The following is a 21,223-nucleotide window of genomic DNA, read 5'->3' as shown; positions in this document are numbered from 1 at the left end:
CAAAAACGACATTTGAAGTGAGTCTTTGAAGCCGAAAAAGGAACAACAATGCCTTTTCCACCCATGATCTACCAAGGTTTTCCAGCACACAGCTTTGACCTACTACAGTAGCTATGTTGGTATTGTACTTCAAACTATGTGTAGGCAGGTTGTTTAGGATTCAAACCTTCTCAAACAGCCTAATTCATACTCTTAGAGGTGCTTCCACGATAATGTGATTTGTACCACATACAGGGTAAAGTATTGTATTCTTCACACCACAGTGACATTCCATTGCGCTACCTTTTCATGTTTTTATTTAATGAATTGCAAGCTTTGGTTTTATACTTACAAGACCATCAGGCTTGATTGAGCTGTTTTGTTTTGTAGTAATGTGGTGCATGCCTGTATTTACTTAACCTCTTTTGGTGCATGAAAGGCTAGTGGGACACTTACGACAACATCCGGTGAAATTGCAGAGCGCAAAATTCAAAAATCATAATATTAAACATTCATGAAATTACAAGTGTCTTATATCGTTTAATAGCTTAACCTTTTGTTATTCCAACCGCCTTGTCAGATTTCAAAATCTTTACGGCAAAAGCATACCAAGCGATAATCTGAGGACAGCGCCCCACACAAATACTTTTTCAACCAGCACAGGCATCACAAATAGTGATTTAAATTAATCACTTATCTTTTGAAGATCTTCCTCTGTTTGCAATCCCAATGGTCCCAGCTACACAATGAATGGTTGGTTTGTTCTATAAAGTCCTTCTTTATATCCCAAAAATGTTCATTTAGGTGGCTCGGTTGTTTCAGTAATCCACTCGTTCAACATGCATACAAACGAATCCAAAAAGTTACCAGTAAAGTTCATCCAAACAAGTTAAACAATGTTTCTAATTAATCCTCAGGTATTCTAATATCTAAATATATAGGGAAGATAAATAACGAAGAGCGTGCACCTCATTCACGTGCCAACAAGACTACATTTGTAATGAAATACACCTTGGAGTTTTCCCCACTACTTGCTCATTTTTCAAAAAACAAGCCTGAAACCCTTTCTAAGACTGTTGACATGTAGTGGAAGCCATAGGAACTGCAATCCGGGTCTTACCTATTTGTATATCCCATAGGCAAGCATTGAAATGGCCTGTGACCTCAAATAAATATTTACGAATGGATTTTCCTCGGTTTTCGCCTGCCATATCAGTTCTGTTATACTCACAAACATTATTTTAACAGTTTTAGAAACGTCAGTGTTTTCTAGCCAATGCTAGAAAACCAAGTATATGCATATCCTAGCTTCTGGGCCTGAGTAACAGGCCGTTTTCTTTTGGCATGTTAGTCATCTGAAATTCCTGACAATAACCAGTATGCTAATGGAGATAAACCTTATTTTAGCAAAACATGTCATTGAAAAAAATTATCATAATATCTGTTTTAGGTGCCTAATATAACAGGTGTGTTGGACCCAATAGCTCAGATGGAGCCTGTTTGCATTCCTGATTTCTGTAACTGCTTACCTGGTGTAATATTGACAAGCTCAGAATAGTAAACGTGCTACATTTGCTTTATGAGTAGTGCGTGACCCTAGGGTGGCAACGCATCCATTCTGATTGTTTTAAACTGTTAAATTCAACCCAAAATCATTTTCAGCACTTTCATACATTTCTGCATTTCCTGCACTCATTTGAGATAATTTCTACACTTTTAGGCCATATTTTAACCAAGTGTTGCAATTGCGATTTGACTTTTGGGTGAACATTTGGATGAACTGTTGGCATCATGGAAATATGATTATTCTATAGTTAGAGTATAATAATAGTGGGCACTTTGAATACAGTTGGTAGAAACCAAGATTGTTAAGTGTTTCCTAGGGGACCCAATAATCTTTGGCTACATTGCATGTTTTCTCTTAGCTACTTCTTGTAGCTTACATATTCATGCTTTGCGTATTCCTCTTTGAATTAGAAGATACTGTTGCACAAACATACCGGTTTAGGTCTACACCATCACTGGTATTATCAGGCTGTTTTGCTAATTACTTTTGCTCTGACTCAGTACATTTATTTGCTAGCTGGCGATTAGCATTAGCGGCTAACAAGATTTAGGCCCAACTTGCTAAGAAAAGACAAACTAGCTGTTTGAAGATGTAAGGAACACCAGCTAATGGTGTAATTATAGAACGCTAGTGGATTTATATTAAGAAGCAAAGTGAGGGTATTCCTTGAGTGACGGGGCGGGGCTAGGTCTGTGGAAAGTGGCACGGAGAGAGATGACTTAAGTAGCGAAGTAAACTATAAAAGTCCACATTACACACGTCGTATCGCATTAAACAAACCAAACATTCAAATACCGTTATAGAAGGTAAAGTAAAAACCCAAACCGGTCCGTGCATCAATACCGGTATATCATAAAATACGGAACACCACCCAGCCCTAGCTTAGAAACACTTGTTTCAAACATGGTCCTGTTTTATCAATTGCTGTGCTGTTCAATGGACAGTTCATTAACTCTGTCAAAATGTGTAACTTTAAGCAAATATTTTTTACTTGTATTTTTTTTAATGTTTGTGTACAAGTTGAAGAAATTAATGGACGTATACTGAACAAAAATATAAATGTGACATCCAACAATTTCTAAGATTTACTGATTAGTTCCTATAAGGAAGTCAGTCAATTTAAATAAATTCATTAGGCCCTAATCTATGGATTTCGCATGACTCGGCAGGGGGTGGGTATGCATGGGAGGTTATAGGGAGCCAGGCCAACCCAATCAGAATGAGTCTTTCCCCACAGAATGGCTTTATTACAGACTGTAATGATCATGCTGTTTAATCATTTCTTTATATGCCACACCTGTCAGGTGGCTGAATTATCTTGGCAAAGGAGAAATGCTCACTAATAGGGAAGTGTGCATTTCTGTGTTGAGAAATATTATTTGTGCATATTCAACATTTCTGGCATTTTATTTCAGTTCATGAAACATGGGACCAACACTTTACATGTTGCGTTTTTGTTCAGTGTAAATTCAGGATGAGTCAGGCAAAAGAATAATAGTTTCACATTTCGTCCAATTTAACCGACCACCATTAACCGGTTAACAAGTTAAATTCGTTCCAAATGGTAAAATGTCGGACCAACAAAATGCATCTGTAGCCAAAAAGGAACGGATATTTTTCATTAAGCACTTAATTGAAACATGCAAAAATGGCAAGCCTATCGTCTCACAACAAATGAGGCCAAATATTACTTATTTATTATTTTGAAACTGTTCTTGTGATGTGCAGTGTTGTGCCTTAAGCCCAGGATGAGTTGTGCCGCTTTCTCACTTTTTTTTGTAGGGAGTCCTCGACCAGGAGTTCATCATATTTGGGGATCCTTCACATGAAAAGGTTTCAACCCCTGGCCTAGGCTATCCATTTGGCAAATTGTGCACGTTTAGCTTGTCCAATTAGGAACATCTTGGCAAATAAAATCAAATGTAACAAACTAAGCGTCTATTTTCAGAGCGATGACGTTACACACACCTTTGTCTGTCTGATAGCTTACCGTATTGCCTATGCACAAATTCAATTGATTGGACATGATTTGGAAGGGCAAACACCTGTCTATAAAATGTCCCACAGTTGACAGTGCATGTCACAGCAAAAAAATTAGCCAGGAGGTTAAAGGAATTGTCTGTAGCGCGCCGAGACAGGTTTGTGTCGAGGCAGATCTGGGGAAGGGTACCAGGGTCTGCAGCATTGAAAGTCCCCAAGAACCCAGTGGTCTCCATGCTTAAATGGAAGAGGTTTGGAACCACCAAGAGTCTTCGTAGAGCTGGCTGCCCGGCCAAACTGAGCAATCAGGGGAGAAGGGCCTTGGTCAGGGAGGTGACCAAGAACATGGTCGCTCAGACAGAGTTTCTCTGTGGAGATGAGAGAACCTTCCAGAAGGACAACCATCTTTGCAGCACTCCACCAACCAGGCCTTTATGGTAAAGTGGCCTGACATAACCCACTCCTCAGTAAAAGGCAAATGACAGCCTGCTTGAAGTTTGCCAAAAGACACTTAAATGACTCAGACCATGAGAAACCACATAATTGCAAAAGTGTTTTCTAATGATCAATTAGCCTTTTAAAAGGATTAGCGAACGCAACGTGCCATTGGAACACAAGAGTGATGGTTGCTGATAATGGGCCTTTGTATGCCTATAAAGATATTCCATATAAAATCAGCTGTTTCCAGCTACAATGGTAATTTACAACATTAACAAGTTAACACTATTTCTGATCAAGTTGATGTGATCTTAATGGACAAATGTGCTTTTCTTTCAAAAACAAGGACATTTCTAAGGGACTCAACTTTTGAACGGCAGTATATATCTAGGAGAGTTTATTTCAGGCTGACTATTAGCATCTATTGAGTTGCAATGTACAATCAATTGAATGTTTAAATCATATTACAAAATACATTTTTGCAGCAACACAGAAAGGTTACAGCAAAACAAAATGTTTTACTGTTCATGAGTTACAAATGATTTTTTAAATGTATGATACGATTCACTGCGATTAAACCAAACCCCAAATACTACATTGACGAAGTGAAACATTTGATTTGGCTTTTTTACTTTTATGTGAAGCGGGGTCTCTGTTATACAGTAAATTAAACGTGTATGGCCTTACAGAATATAATACAGCATAATGTAGATCCGACATCATCACTCCCTGTCAGTATATTGCGTTTCTATCTGAATAACCCTATGGTTTTGTTCCTGACTATTGTTATTGTCTCTCCCCTCCCCATGTACTTCCCATTACAGGCATAAGCAATCATTCATTCTCACCCCATGCATTTCTAGGTAAGGGAGAAATTAAAATGACACTGCATTCTGTACTTTGTATTTTTGTCTTTGCTCACTTCTCTCATTCTCTCCATCTACACCTTTCTCCTTTTCTCTATCCAGACATTTCTTTATCCATCACTCCATCCTTCATTCTGTTGTCAAGCTTAACCCCCTAGAGTCGATGCCCGCTGCCCCGTGGAAATGTAATTAGCGTAATAAAACAATCCCAATCAAAAATCTGTTTAAGATGGAGATGTTTTTTGTTGTTGCATCTCAATCCACGTCACCCTTCTGCATCTGTTTGTCAAGCCATGAGACATCCCGAAAATCCTTCTTCCCATGAAAACATCTGTAGCGTCCAAAAGGTTTACCCCACAAACTATTATGACCGCTCTATGGAAAGATGGTGAACACAATGGTCTTCCCCATTTTGCTCTACGATCCCCACAAGCGTTGCAGGTCTTACGGCACATCCGATCTGCCAACTTCTGTCTGTAGCATCTGAACCTTTTGGGCTACACACTGTGACCCCTCTGCGAAGATGTGAGCCTCAAGACTAGTCTGAAGAGAGCCTGGCACCAGTTTGAAAAAATTTATCGGAAGTATACTGAACAAAAATATAAATGCAACATGTGAAGTGTTGGTCCCATGTTTCATAAGCTGAATTTAAAGATCTGACATTTTTCATACACACAAAAGCTTATTTCTCAAATATTTTGTGCACAAATGTGTTTACATCCCTGTTAGTGAGCGTGTCTCCTTTGCCAAGATAATCCATCTACCTGACGTGTGGCATATCAACTATCTGATTAAGACAGCATGATCATTACACGGGTGCCCCTTGTGCCTGGGATAGTAACAGGCCACTCTAAAAATGTGCAGTTTTGTCACACGACACAATGCCACAGACGTCTCAAATTGTGGGAGCGTGCACCTAGCATGCTGACTGCAGGAATGTCCACCAGCGCTGTTGCCAGAGAAATGAATGTTCATTACTCTACCATAAGCCGCTTCCAATGTCGTTTTAGAAAATTTGGCAGTACAGCCAACTGGCCTCACAACCGCAGACCACATGTAACCACGCCAGCGCAGGACCTCCACATCCGGGCTTCTTCACCTGCGGGATCGTCTGAGACCAGCCACTCGGACAGCTGACTAAACTGAGTGTTTGTCTGTAATAAATACTTTTTGTGGGGATAAACTCATTCTAATTGGCTGGGCCTGGCTATCAGTGGGTGGCCCTACGACCTCCCAGGCCCACCAGTGGCTCCTCCCCTGCCCAGTCATGTGAAATCCATAGATTAGAGCTTCTTTTATTTATTTAAATTGCCTGATTTCCTTATGAACCGTAACTCTGTAAAATTTTGCATTTATATTTTTGTTCAATGTGTACGTGTGTAAAATATATAATAGTTTAGTGCCTAAAATAAGGGGGTATACTCTAGAGGGTTAACTCCCGTCTCTTCACAACCCAGTCAGAACCCTGTTTCTTTCACTCAATCTTTCCAATATGTTTATTTTTCTTAGTTGTACCGCTCTATCCTTTATTCTTAAGTAGTACCCGGTGTCTCACTAAAGGCTAACTCTCTTCTCATTACTTGGTCAAAAACTTATTCCAGTCCAATTGAGATTCTCCCCTAGTCACCCTTCTCACTCGTCTCCTCACTCTCTTTCGTAACTTTTTCTCCTCTTGGCTTGATCCGTTCTTTTGACACTAGTTCAATTAGCTGACTATCTCTGCCTGTTTCCTTCAACCTCACCCGCCCCTCTGCCGTCTTCGTCCCTCAACCCTTCCCCTCAGCTCTCATCTCTCTCTCCTTCCTCCCCTCAGAAAGAAGAGCCCCAGCCTGCCGAGTGCAAACAGCAGTAACCGTGGTGACCAGGGGAGATTGGCCGAGGTGCTGCTGTCCATCAAATCAGTCCTCATCCAATCAGCAGGTCTTCCTGCCCCTGTTGGCTCCGCCCCTTATGAACTCTCATACAAACGCAATAGAACACAACCAAACAGTGTTTTTAATACATGCATGCCCATTTTTCTGCTGTCCTGTCCCCCGCCCTCTGTTTTAGCTTCATTCATAACCAATTAAGAAGTGACCTGGACTTTAAACAATTCACCACGGCAACGTAGAGTTAGTCTACTTCACAAGTAGGTGACTACTGCCGAGAACCTCATAATATTCCAATTTAAAACGTTGTTTTTTTTTTTTTAGATCCCAAACTTTAGTTTTCACAAATCAGTTACTCAGGGTTTTATAAGGCTAATAAGATAAGTGTTAATTGACCAGGAAACTGCTGAACAGGTTTGACTTAATACATCACTGGGGTTGCTGACAATTTTTTTTTTGTTTGTTTGTTTGTTTTTTTTCTTCTTTATGGTGTTTTTAATACACGGTGTATTACTCTCAATTTGATTTTCTTTACTAATGTTCATGTCCTTGGACTATTTATTCTGGTTTCATGGAGCTGTATGAAGTGGTGCGTTATGGGAAAGTATTTTAGGTCCCACCCACAATAGATAAGGCCCATTCTCATTCAGCATGCAAATGCCCAACAAACATTTGTCCCTTCTTTCCTAGGCTTTGCAAGACTAACAAAATGTTTATACTGCCAAATTGTATTTTTTAATATGTGAAATGGTTTTAAGCGTTTTGAAAATTTCTTGCCATACTACTGCTTTGACTGTGCCCGGACTCGTAGGGCTTAACTAAATATGGCTACACTTCTCATGGTCAGCCATTCGAATACATTTGGAAACGATGGCATGATCCTAAACCTATCGTTCCTGATTCCTTATTTGTCCCTTTTAGCTGATCTGAAAGGACCTTGTAGGTTTAAGCAATATAACAGATATTATATAGTTGATGTTTTAACAATCCTGCCTTTTAGAGGTTTTAGGTGGAGTTATTACCATACTGCGGATACGTGTACAGGGTTATTTGGTTTGAAAGTGCAATTTACAAATCGTCACAGCACACTAAACAAGAAAAGGGATAGCAGTACAAGATGGTAAAATGTAAAGCTTAACGTTAGTAGAATATAAAACATACCTATCCAGTCCTCGGCTATATGTTAGGGGAAGGAAATAAGGGTGTTTGTGTATAAGTTTGGAATTGGGCCAGAGAAGGTTGAGGTGTTGTGGCAGTTCATGAAGCCATCATAAACAGTGCCCATCGTTACAGAAGGCTCCCAATCCAACCCCTCCACCACCAAACATGTTCTGTCCATATTCCTGCTAACATACAATGACATTTAAACATGTATTACTCTCCTAAGAATGCTTATTTGTCTATAGAATGTCTCCCCAAACGTGGGACAACCGGTTGCCCATGTACTTGATCTTATCAGCACATTGATGCTGGTTGGTATGGTGGTCAGCATGGTAGCAATGGTCATCGTTACAGTGCTTTACCACACATATCCCCTCTTTTTTAATAAAGATTGTAGAGCCCTCATTTTTGAAAGGACCGATCTCTTGAAGCCACGGTGATGTCTTCATCCTCCCCACCTAATTGGACCTTGTGCTAGAAATGGCCTTATCTGGTTCCTCACAATTTGTTACTTGCGCAATATTATTTTCAATTTGTACAGAATTAGTTAATATTCTATTAAAGTTGTGTGACAGACTGTTTCTGTTAATTGTTTTTGTGTGTCCAGCCATGTTTATTGCAGTGGGTGGGTAATATCTGATATACATTAATTTAAAGTATTTGTACCACTGAATAGTGTTACATTAAGCTCTGAGTTACACATGCAGGTGTTATGAAATGTCCCTTCTGTGATGAATAAAGTAGCAATCTACTGGTAGTACCGGTCTCGAGACCACATATAAAGTGTCTCGGTGTCGGATATATTTGTACTAGAAAATTAAATAAATAAAACCGCTCTGCCAGGCTGTGTGTGTGTATATATACACACACACATAATCCTTTGTTTAAACAGATATAAAGGCTAAGATTATAGACCTGTTTATGCAGTGGCGAACCTGTAGTAGGCCTTCGGTTTGTGACGGCAACCTGTCAATCCCTATTGATGCTTACCAAAGTAATGTGGTTGAGGTATAGGACTTATCAATTATGCAGTACAATAGAGTAATCATGCACAAAGTAGCCTACACAATCTCAATGTGAATCATATTCACATGCGTGCTGCACACACAGCCTAGTTTCTACTGAATATCATCTGCAGGCAGCAAGAGTGTTCAGCTCTCAACTGATTTTGGCATGGAGCAGCTCACAGAAGAATGACATGGGTAGCCGGTAGGGTAGGAAAGAAGTAAATGCTAACTGGGGCAGCAATGGGTATCCGAACCAGGTATTGGAAAAAGTAGTCCGAAGTCTTGGTTAGTAGGCTATTTGTGATGTGCAATGGTCATCATGCTCTGATTGCATCAGGTGCATATGGGTGGAAAGAGGCCCACCCAGTCAAATTGATGAGTTTTAAGCATTGTAGACTTAGACCATCACAATGTTTTATTTACTACAGTGTCTATTAATTGTTCACACTCTATTGCTATAGAATTTTTGTAAATGCCTTAGTATACGTAATTCCCAAACATAAGAATTTGTGAAAATGACCATATCTAATTGGTCGCTTGTCATGTTTTTTTTAAGTGTCAATCTTTCTGGTGGTGTATATGAACAGATTTGATTAAGATTTCATGTTGCTAAAATGTTTTTAGTTCCGCTTTAAATGCAACAGTGTTTCCACACGTGTTCTTTTCAAAGAGATGGCTAACAGCAAGCACCCTGCAAAAAAATAAAAACCGTTCCACTCACCTGATGATTATTTGAAACTTAACTTGTTGAAAGTTATTCTTGAAAAGGGACAAGAAAAGCTAACGTAAACTCACTCACTTTTGTACATTGCCTTGGTCTGTACAATTGACCCTATTTTAGCGCCCCAAAAACGTAATACTTCCATCCAGATCAACTGTAATGTCAATACCATTGTAAAGCACAATTTCTACCTTTTCCAGCAGAATCAATTACATGACCCCCACGCTGCCCGTTTATGCATAATTCAACAAGGCAATGAGCTCCGTTGGGTCTTGAAACTAATGCGTGATAGTGAGGAGAGATGTTGTGTGGGAAAATTGCTTTTTTTCCACTCGATCTGACCAACGTATCACCTTATCGCCTCTAAAATGTAAATAAAACCCTATAAAGAGTTTATATAATGTGTCATTACATACATATTTCGAAGGTTTGTGTCAAATTTGAATCGTGTTTTTAGGGCGGTGCTAAACTGATCTTCAGAAGTCAACAGCGGCTATGAGAATGGTGATCGCTTACAGTGACGATGCAAACAACCTTACCCCCGTCACTGTCCGTTTCTTGTTTTTAAATGATGAGAGAAGTGCTACACCTGGGTGGAGCGAGATTGTAAGACAGGCTTTATGCAAGCTGTACGTTATGCCATGACACGTCACGATGTAACGGAGGGTCTGTTTTTTCAACTTTTCTCTAATACTATAGAGCCAATACCATATCAATCAACGCTTGAATAGAAACGTAGTTCACACCCCCGATTTTGAAGTCAACACAGTCTCTACAGTCCCGTTAGTTTTCTTTGTAGGCTCGCTTGTATGAATGTTGCGGTTGTGCACATTTGTACAGAATGGGGTGAGTTTACATTAACTGTCTTTTGGGCGGTAGGTAGCTTAGTGGTTAGAACATTGGGCCAGTAACCGAAAGGTTGCTGGATCTAATCCCTGAGACTGAGGAGGTAAGAATCTGCTGTTCTGACAATGAACAAGGCTGGTAACCCACTGTGCCCCGGTAGGCCATCATTGTAAATAAGAATTTGTTCTTAACTAACTTACCTAGTTAAATTTAAAAAATATAAAAAATAGACAGTGGGAAAACTTGCGCAGTGACCATGTCTTTGTCTAGCTTCTGATGGCCCAGCCAATGGCTGGCTAGATGACCAGCGAAGAAAATTCCTGATTAGATATTTTTTCCCCCACATTTGGTGTTAACCCTTTCCAACAAAACTTGAAGAGATTAATCTGAACATAATTGAAAATAATATGTTTTCACTATTCTGAATGTCTAAAGAATCCACATATTGTTCTGAAATATGAACACTGAAATACTGGACATTTTGAAATCAAACTGACAAAATTACAATCATGGACTTGAATTGCACTCACATCTGGTCTCGGTCTTGACTGTCAAGGTAGTGGAAGTATTGAACCCCCCCAAACTATGGTTGCATCTCAATAGTATGAAATGGTTTCCTCCTAGTCGCCTGTTCATCTTTACTGATCGGAGAAAGCAGAAGATCTAGCTGAAGTCTATGGTGGATGGTTGCCAGTACAGCCATGTGTTTCCACCTGAATTAATATGAAGGAACATGCTTGCTAATCTCCATATTGATTTCAGCTACCCCCAAGAAGACTAGCAGAGGAAGCCACTTTAGACTATCAAGATGTGGCCTAAGAGCTGAGGACAAAGGAGTTGACTAAAGCAGAAAGAGACTGGTATCCAGTGTAGATGAATTAGCCATGCGTCTGGCAAACAGCTAGGCATCTAGAATGCCAGGAATCTCTTAATTCTGATTGGCTGATATAATAGGCATGAAAGGTCCTCTGTGAGACTTCCCCCAATGCATTCTGGGAGATAATGGCTTGAGTGCTCAGAAATATCTGAAGATGGATGGGTGAAGTGCCAAACCTGGATTTTCTGCAGAGTGAGGACTGATTCTTGAAGTGATAATTGCCTTGCCAATAAACACCTGAAAGTTTGTGGAGATTGTGTATTTTGCATAAGTGTGTGTGTTTGGTGCTACACACTATCTTTACAAAAGCTGAGGTAGGCTATGGAATAGTAACCGTTTACAATAAGTGTTTGGAGAAAAAATATCATCCGGGCAAGCATTTGTTATTGTAAAGTTCCGATACCGCCCAGTTTCACTCTATTTTGGATCGTTGTCTGATTCTTACCGTCAAAAGTTCCATGAGCAATAGACTTCTGCATTGCTGTACAGTATTAAAATTGGCTAAGCTAACCAGAAGAGAGGTAGTTGGGAGGAGGGGAGTAAGAGGGTTGTTGTCCTGGACAGAATGAGTGGGGATTTCTACATTCCGTCCCCTCAATCCTCCAAGGCCAACCAAGCACAAGCTGAAACCCCCATTCTCTTACTCTGGGTTGACATCTGAGGTTGTAAACAAGGCCCTATTCATGGTGTGGGGGACTGGTGGTAGATAGGCCAGGAACAAGAAGCTTGATTGTGTCTGAGCTACGGGACTAATAACGTCCAGTCACTAACCAGGCGAGGAGATGGAAATGAAGAATCTGCCTGAGGATTTTGATTGGAGCTTCTAGAGACAAAACAGACATCTTTGCCTTCTCTTATTGCAGTGTGAGTGATTGCTTTTGTTATAGACGTGAGGCTGCACTAGTCTAGTCGGTAGACATTTGCCAGTTTAGGACTTTTTCAGGTAAAAAATATGTCATTACTACGCTTCCGGAACTATGGTATGAACTCACATCGCATGAATTAGACCGTTGTGTTTATTAGGGCACGCAAGGAAAACATTCTATATTTTTGGTCCAGGTCGTCCCTGCCTGTTTCAGTTAGGCACCAAACAGAGGGAAATTAAGGAACACGAGCCAGGTGTGATTTGGGAGTGAGACCGGTCAGGGCTCCGTTGGTCTAGCTGGCCTCCAATCAGACCAGAGCTCATTCAGTCCCAATAAAGGAGAAAAGAGGACAGAGGTTCTTGTCTTCCTGGAGATCAGTCATCTCATGCTTCTTACATGCACTAGTTTGATGTGGTTTCACATCAGGTGTTTGTGTGTGTGTGTGTGTGTGTGTTTTGGTTTACAATGGAAATGTGTTTGAGTTAGTCTGAAGAGAGATGACTGAAAAATGTGTGAATTTTCGTGTCTGTGTTTGCCACCGCGCGCATGCGTGCGCGCGCAGCCAAGCCTTAAGGAGTGGCCCAGTCAGAAATTGCAGGGTTATTAGGTCACCCAGGCCATTGTGTTGGGATTGGTCTGGGCAGTCAGGCAGACTGCCAATCCTGGGGTTAACTCAACACTTTATCCTCTAGAGACACTGAAGGGATCTTGTCTATTTTCTCAATCCAGGTTAACTGTCACAATGTGGAAATATGATGAAGGCCTATACCAGGTATTTCATTCCTTCCACCATTCCAGTTCTTTCTCATCCAATTCAGTGAAGATGGAGGGGAAGCCCTCTTAGAGTATTGAGATACACCCTAGCTCTTTTACTCTCCTGTATTTCCCCTCCTCTCATCATCAGCCAGGAGAGTGTAAGGGTGTATTCTTCCTGTGTTCCTCCCAGCTGCAGCTGCAACCATCATCACAGTATAGTCTCAGCTTTTGGCAGCAAGGTTCATCTGGCAATGCTTCACTTGAGCTTTGGCGGTGTGTGTGCTCGTGATTGTATTTGGGGTCGGAAACTGGGGAGCAAAGAGAGAGACAGGGAATAGAGTATAAAGGTGCTTTATGCTACTGAAGCCAGCTCTGTTCACATCTGAATGACCTCAACAGACAGTGTATTAAAGAGCCCATTACCTCTGAGACCAGATATCGCCACTAGCAGCACTGACACACAAACAGGGATGAATATACACTCACAGAGGGATGAGTACACACACAAACACACAGGAAGGCATACACACATACAGTGCCTAGTGAAAGTCTACACACCCCTTGCAGAGTTTTTACATTTTGCTGCCTTAAAATTACATCAAAAAATTACATTTTATTACTTTCTCCTACTGATCTATACAACCTACCTTCAAAGTGAAAGAAAACTGACATACCATTTCTTAAATGAATTACAAATAAACAAAGATGTCTGGATTGCATTTGTCTTTGCACCTCAGAGTAAATACTTGGTGGAAGCACCTTTGGCAGCAATAACATCTGTAAATAATTTTGAATATAATTCTACCAACTTTGCATGGCTCTTTAGGACAACATACTGTATGTATATCCATTGTTTTTGTCAAAATTACTTCTGTGTTTTGGGTCGTCTTGTTGCATCACCCAACTTCTGTTGAGCTTCAATTGGTGGACAGATAGCATTCTCTTGCAAAATGTCTTGATAAACTTGGGAATAATTTTTTTCCGTCAATGGTAGCAAGGTGTCCAGGCCCTGAGGCAGCAAAGCAGCCCCAAACCATGATGCTCCCTCCACCATACTTTACAGTTGGGATGAGGTTTTGATGTTGGTGTGCTTTGCCTTTTCTTCTCTACACATATTGTTGTGTGTTCCTTCCAAACAACTCAACTTTAGTTTAATCTGTCCATAGAATATTTTGCCAGAAGCGCTGTGGAACATCCAGGTGCTCTTTTGCGAACGTCAGACGTGCAGCAATGTTTTTTTGGACAGCAGTGGCTTCTTCCGTGGTGTCCTCCAATGAGCACCATTCTTGTTCAGTGTTTTACGTATCGTAGACTTGTCAACAGAGATGTTAGCATGTTCCAGAGATTTCTGTAAGTCTTTAGCTGATACTCCAGGAATCTTCTTAACCTCATTGAGCATTCTGACTGTGCTCTTGCAGTCATCTTTGCAGGACGGCCACTCCTAGGGAGAGTAGCAACAGTGCGGAACTCTCTCCATTTATAGACAATTTGTCTTACCATGGACTGATGAACATCAAGGCTTTTAGAGATACTTTTGTAACCCTTTCCAGCTTTATGCAAGTCAACCTTTCTTAATATTAGGTCTTCTGAGATCTCTTTTGTTCGAGGCATGGTTCACATCAGGCAATGCTTCTTGTGCAATGTTATTGATCAGTTTTCTCATATCACAACCATTGAACTCTGTAGCTGTTTTAAAATCCCCATTGGCTTCATGGTGAAATCCCTGAGCAGTTTTCTTCCTCTCCAGCAATTGAGTTAGGAAGTACAAATTTGTAGTGACTGAGTGTATTGATACACCATCCAAAGTCTAATTTATAACTTCACTATGCTCAAAGGGATATTCAGCTTTTTTTATTTTTACATCAATCGGTGCCCTTTTTTTGCAATGCATTGAAAATCTTCCCATGTCTTTGTGGTTGAATCTGTGGTTGAAATATGCTACTCGTTTAAGGGACCTTACATATCATTTTATGTGTGGGGTACAGAGATGGGGTAGTTATTCCAAAATCATGTTAACCACTACTATTGAACATGGAATTAGTCCATGCAATTTATGCGATTTGTTAAGCACATTTTTACTCCTGTACTTATTTATGGTTGAATACTTACTGACTCAAGACATTTCAATTTTCCTTTTTTACAAACAAAATTCCACTTTGACATTATGGGGTATTGAGTGTAGATCAGTGACACACAATCTCAATTGAAACTCTTTTAAATGAAGGTAGTAAAGCTGTAGTGTTTTGACTACTTATTTTCTACTAACATCAAGTAATAAAAACCCTATTACTACTGGAAACACCACTGTTTTCCTATGGAACACGACAATTCCTTTTTCTACTTACCCAGAGTCAGGTGAACTCATGGATACCATTTTTATGTCTGCATGCAGTTTGAAGGAAGTTGAAGATAGCTTCTGGAGCAATTGCTAACTAGCGTAAGCCAATGACTTGAAGTCTATGGGATCAGCCAATGTTAGTGCAATTAGCTAGCTGATGCCATAGACTTCCAGTCATTGCGTTTGCGCTAGTTAGAAATGGCTCCAGAAACTACCTTCAACTTCCTTCAAATTGCACGCAGAGACATAAATATGGTATCCATGAGTTAATTGCCAAAATCGCCAACTAACTCTTTAGCCTCATAGTGATGTCCCTTAGCAGTTTCCATTCTCTCTTGCAGCTCAGTTAGGAAGGTTAGCCAGATCTTTGTAGAATCTGATTAGTTACCATTGTCTAAAAATGTATCGCAGACATGCTTTTCATTGGTGTCTCTGAGTTTGAATCATTGTTTGACATTCCCTATCCAATTGAGTGACCTTACAATGACAGGGGAAGTAGTTATTAAATCACGACAACCACTATTTTTGCAAACAGATGGGCCTCATTCAACAAATTGTGTGATTTTCATGAAAATATTTGCTAATCAACTTTAGATGTGACACAGCAGAAGACCTTTTATACATTTCAGATTTGTTTTTAAATTCTCTCACTTATACATTTTGGAGTAGGTTGTGTAGATCAGTGGTGGAAAAAAATCCCAATTTATTTCCATTTTAGATTGACATTTAACCCCCACAGGACAGTTGAGCTAGCATATGCTAATGTGATTAGCATGAGTTGTAAGTAACAGGAACATTTCCCAGGACATAGACATATCTGATATGGACAGAAAGCTTAAATTCTTGTTAATCTAACTGCTCTGTCCAATTTACAGTAGCTATTACAGTGAAATAATACCATGGTATTGTTTAAGGAGAGAGCACAGTAATGAACTTAAATGTATTAATAAACCAGTTAGGCACATTTGGGCAGTCTTGACAACATTTTGAACATAAATACAATGGTTCATTGCATCAGTCTAAAACTTTGCACATACACTGCTGCCTTCTAGTGGGCAAAATATAAATTGCGACTAACCTGGAATAGTACATTATGGTCTTTCTCTTGCATTTCAAAGATTGAGGAAAAAGCATGTTTTTTTCCGTTGTATTATCTTTTACCAGATCTAATGTGTTTTATTCTCCCACATTAATTTAACATTTCCACAAACTTCAGTGTTTATTTTCAAATGGTATCAGGAAGATGTATATCCTTGCTTCAGGTCCTGAGCTACAGGCAGTTCAAAGAGTCAGATCCTTTTTTTAAGGCATCAAAAATGTGAAAACTGTGCAAAGTGGTGTGGACTTTCACTAGGCACTAGTACAAACACGCTGGGTTAGTAATTCACAGCATTCACATATTAGTAGCATATTGAAGAAACAATAGAGAAGAAAGACACTCTTCTAGGGTACAGGGTTTTTCCCATGAACCCAGATTTAAAAATGGCCTTCAGTTAGCCGGTTATTTATGTCAGTCACTGCAATGCAGTGCCTTAGACCACTGTGCCTCTCGGGAGGCCCCATGTCAGTAATTTCTCCATCCCAGTTTATTTCGCTTTTCCAAATGTATTTGTCTCAAAATCCCATGCCTATGTTTTAGTCTGAGTTTTGTTTGGATCTCACCCGCCCTCTCCTTAATTAAGTAGTTTGTGTACCTCTCTCCCAGCTCCTACCCGGGTACCCAAGTGGACAGCGTTTCCCGTGAGTACCCAGCAGGTCTGTTTGTATGTACGAAGAGTATCAAGGGTGGAAGTCTTGCCAATCATGGGACAGACTTGTTTATTGTTTGTTCATTGTCTGTTCGATGTTCTGGAACTATTAGGCAGCGTTTCCCCTCCCGGGTGCTTTCACTGGTGATTGGTTTGTGCTGCTTGAGTCTCTTTCCGAACACATTCTGAGGGGGAATGGAGAGGAAATGAGACAGCTTGTGCAGTCTTTTGGGGAGAAAGGAAATACATGCATTAATTTGGATGTGTAGGAAGATATCTAAAGTTTGGACACCGGGCTAGTTGGGAAAATGTATATAAGAAAGTGGTGTGTGTGCTCTTGTCTGTGTGTGTAAGGATATGCTTGTCTTCGTGTCTGTGTGCGTGCCCTGTTTGTGTGTGTGTCTATGTGTACAGACTCTATAGTTACTATCGTTAAGCTCCTCCAGTCTTAATACATCATTATCATTGCGTGGCCCTGTGGCATGCGTGGGAAAGAATGCAGCACACCCAATCAGGGTGCTCCTCTGGCCGGCTCAATCTGGATTTATGAATGGGGAAATAGGTGTGGCTAGGTTTAACATTGAATCATGCCCCAGTCTGCTTCCGAAAAAGGAGAAAGCTTTCAGACCTGACCTACCTGTACTCGTATGCGGTTGCATAAGACATGAATCAGGATAATCACACAAAAGTCAACACAACACTTGCACATGCTGAGATGCAGGTTTTATAAGCACATTGTGCATGTTTCTTCATGTCAAAGTATAAATTGAGTGTTAATAAAACACTTCTAGCCATAAAAATATGAGTGGCTACGAGGGTGGCTGTAATAATATTCTGGACTGCTAAATGCAGCTGCCTTGATTTCTTACGGGGGTGCCCACCAAACCCCATAGTTTTAATTCAAACCCAAACCGTAATTTAGCCCATACAGTGTAATAATGTCTTGGCTTCCGGGAATTTTTATAGCACTCATTCATTCCAGATTTCACCCAGATAATTGCAGGAGAATAACCTTCTGGAAAGGAAGGGGTACACACTAGTACTTAATCAATGTGTCCAGTGATTACTCAAATTATTTTCAGCTTTATTTCTGCTTACTTGACCCTGGTCTATGGAAAGACTGGTTTATCATAAAGCTTCACTGAGCTATGCAGAGGGCAGAATTCATGGGACATTCCTGGATGGCATAAGCCTTGCAGAACAGCATACCGGCCATTCCTCAGTTTAGATTGATGTGAATGAAGTGTTAGCACTCTTACTCATTAAATCAAGATTTCTGGACAACATGACTTTCACTGAATGCAGCTCACCTGATGGCCTGATAGCTCGAAAATCCAGCACCAATAGGCATTGTGTTTTTCCACGAATAGGTACGGGAAGTGTAATTTCGGTTAACAAGGTTTACGTGTTATGCTTAACACACTCGGCTATCTTTTTTTGGACCATATATGTAGTCATTTTTTAATTGGGGGGGGGGGGGGGGGTTACAGGCACAATATTTCAATTAATATAATTTAACATACCATATTTTCTATTCATTATTTTATACATTGCACTTGCGGGCTGCCATAATATACAGTGCATTCGGAAACTATTCAGGCCCCTTGACATATTCCACATTTTGTTACGTTACAGCCTTATTCAATCTACACACAATACCCCATAATGACAAAGAAAAAACAGGTTTTTAGAAACTTTTGGTAATTTATTAGCAATAAAAAACAAATACCTTATTTACATAAGTATTCAGATTCTTTGCTATGACTCGAAATTGAGCTCAGGTGCACCCTGTTTCCATTGATCATCCTTGAGAGTCCACCTGTGGTCAATTGAATTGACAGGACATGATTTGGAAAGGCACACACCTGTCTATATAAGGTCCCACAGTTGACAGTGCATGTCAGAGAAAAAACCAAGCCATGAAGTCGAAGGAATTGTCCGTAGAGCTCCGAGACAGGGTTGTGTCGTGGCACAGATCTGGGGAAGGGTACCAAAACATTTCTGCAGCTTTGAAGGTTCCCAAAAACAGTGGCCTTCGTTTGGAACCACCAAGACTCTTCCTAGAGCTGGCCACAGGGCCAAACTGAGCAATCGGAGGAGAAGGGCCATGGTCAGGAAGGTAACCAAGAACCCAATGGTCACTCTGACAGAGCTCCAGAGTTCTTCTGTGGAGATGCTTGTCCTTCTGGAAGGTTCTCCCATCTCTGCAGCACTCCAACAAACAGGGCTTTATGGTAGAGTGGCCAGATAGATGCCATTCCTCAGTAAAAGTCACGACAGCACGCTTGGAGTTTGCCAAAAGGCACCTAAAGGACTCTCAGACCATGAGAAACAAGATTCTCTGGTCTGATGAAACCAAAATTGAACTCGTCTGGACGAAACCTGGCTCTATCCTTACCGTGAAGCAAGGTGGTGGCAGCATCATGCTGTGGGGATGTTTTTCAGCTGCATGGACTGGGAGACTAGTCAGGATCGAGGGAAAGATGAATGGAGCAAAGTGCAGAGAGATCCTTGATGAATACCTGCTCCAGAGCTCTCAGGACCTCAGACTTGGAAAAAAGTTCACCTTCCAACAGGACAATAACCCTAAGCACACAACCAAGACAAGCCAGTGACAACACAGCCAGTGACTTCATAACAAGTCTATGACTGTCCTTGAGTGGCCCAGCCAGAGCCCGGATTTGAACCCAATAGAACATTTCTGGAGGGATACTATAATAGCTGTGCAGTTCCCCAAATGCAATATTACAGTTCTTTTTTTTAAATAAATTAGCATTTGCAAATCTGTTTTTCCTATGTCATTAAGGGGTATTTAGTTGGAGATTGCTGAGGATTTTTTATTTGTTTAATCCATTTTAGAATAAAGCTGTAATGTAACAAAATGTGGAAAAAGGCCCCCCAACTTCCAATACCATTCCGTTCCCCCAACCCCACCCAGCCAGCATGTCTACATCCAACCGGATGCCACACTTAGACAATTTGGGGGGGGGGGTGTTGCAAAAAGTAGACAGCCTCCAGATCGCAAGGCATTATTGTGAAATATTGGAGTATGGGCATGCCATTTAGGTTTCCAGTCACATTGTTGTTTATCGTGACACAAGGCAAGACCCAGATGCAAACACAGTGCCTCCTGGTGGTTGGAATTTAAGATGTTTAGTAATCCAAAAAGGAGTAGGCAAGAGAGTGGTCGTGCACAGGCAAAAGGTCAAAACCAGTTCAGCGTCCAGGAGGTACAGAGTGGCAGACAAGCTTGAGGTCAAAGCAGGCAGAAACAGGCAACAGTCAAAACCGGGAGGACTAGAAAAAGGAGAATAGCAAAGGCAGGAAAACGGGAAAAACGCTGGTTGACATGAAAAGCATACAAGACGAACTGGCACAGAGAGACAGGAAACACAGGGATAAATACACTGGGGAAGATCAGCGACACCTGGAGGAGGGGGTGGAGACAATCACAAGGACAGGTGAAACAGATCAGGGTGTGACAGTTGTTACATTTTGTGTGAGCAATAATAGGACCAAAGCGTAGTTTACATTGTTTAAGAGATCAGTGAAGACCACCTCTTCCAGGACAATAGGATACAACATATGTCCCTCTATACACAGACAGGGTGCAGAAGCATCTAAACCAAGGTTATTATAGTAAATTAAAACAAACTAAAACCAAAACTAGTCATGAAAAAACGATTTAGTAAACTGAGATAAAATAATCAACAAACCCATTTGACAATATTATCTTGGACTCCAAAACAAACTAAAATAAAATAAAACCATCATGAATAATGTTCGGTTTTATTTTTGTTTCTTAATAGGGTTTTCAAGCTTCTGAATCTGGTGGGTCACGACTTATCCAGGTGTTGTAAGATCTGGCAGCGGTCAGCAACGTCTGAGCAGAGGAACATGACCGACATGTTACAGCAATCTGGTGCCCGATTGCACGGTCGGTGCCGTAATAGGCAACCATTGGTTAATGCATGCAACGTCTGAGCAGAGAAATGCAAACAATATATGCTGTACTTTTTCCAACCTACACTGTGAATGTTCAAATGATGTATTCAATATAGACAAGAAAAATACTGTACAATTTGTGTGTTATTAGTTTAAAGCACACTATGTTTGTCTATTGTTGTGACTTAGATGAAGATCAGATCAAATTTTATGACCAATTTATGCAGAAATCCAGGTAATTCCAAAGGGTTCACATACTT

General features: G+C 40.5%; 1 protein-coding gene across 7 annotated transcripts in view; it reads left to right on the top strand.

Annotated features, from left to right (window-relative positions):
- Nucleotides 1-8,694, top strand: part of nap1l4a (nucleosome assembly protein 1-like 4a) — a 65,593-nt gene extending 56,899 nt beyond the window's left edge. For 5 of the 7 annotated variants that reach the window (XM_021564183.2, XM_021564179.2, XM_021564172.2 and 2 more), the window contains exon 14: nucleotides 6,644-8,694. In XM_021564183.2, coding sequence (XP_021419858.1) covers nucleotides 6,644-6,682 — 39 coding nt within the window. In that variant the 3' untranslated portion in view covers nucleotides 6,683-8,694. Of the gene's footprint in view, nucleotides 1-4,788; nucleotides 4,828-6,613 lie in introns of all 7 variants that reach the window. The other 2 variants (XM_021564164.2, XM_036949834.1) reach the window with 2 other exon arrangements.
- The last annotated feature ends 12,529 nt before the right edge of the window (nucleotides 8,695-21,223 follow it).

The sequence above is a fragment of the Oncorhynchus mykiss genome, chromosome 2 (genome assembly GCF_013265735.2).
Source record: "Oncorhynchus mykiss isolate Arlee chromosome 2, USDA_OmykA_1.1, whole genome shotgun sequence".
Lineage (NCBI taxonomy): Eukaryota > Metazoa > Chordata > Actinopteri > Salmoniformes > Salmonidae > Oncorhynchus > Oncorhynchus mykiss.
The sequence above is the reverse complement of the archived record's forward strand: the minus strand, read 5'-3'. Positions and strand labels throughout refer to the sequence as shown.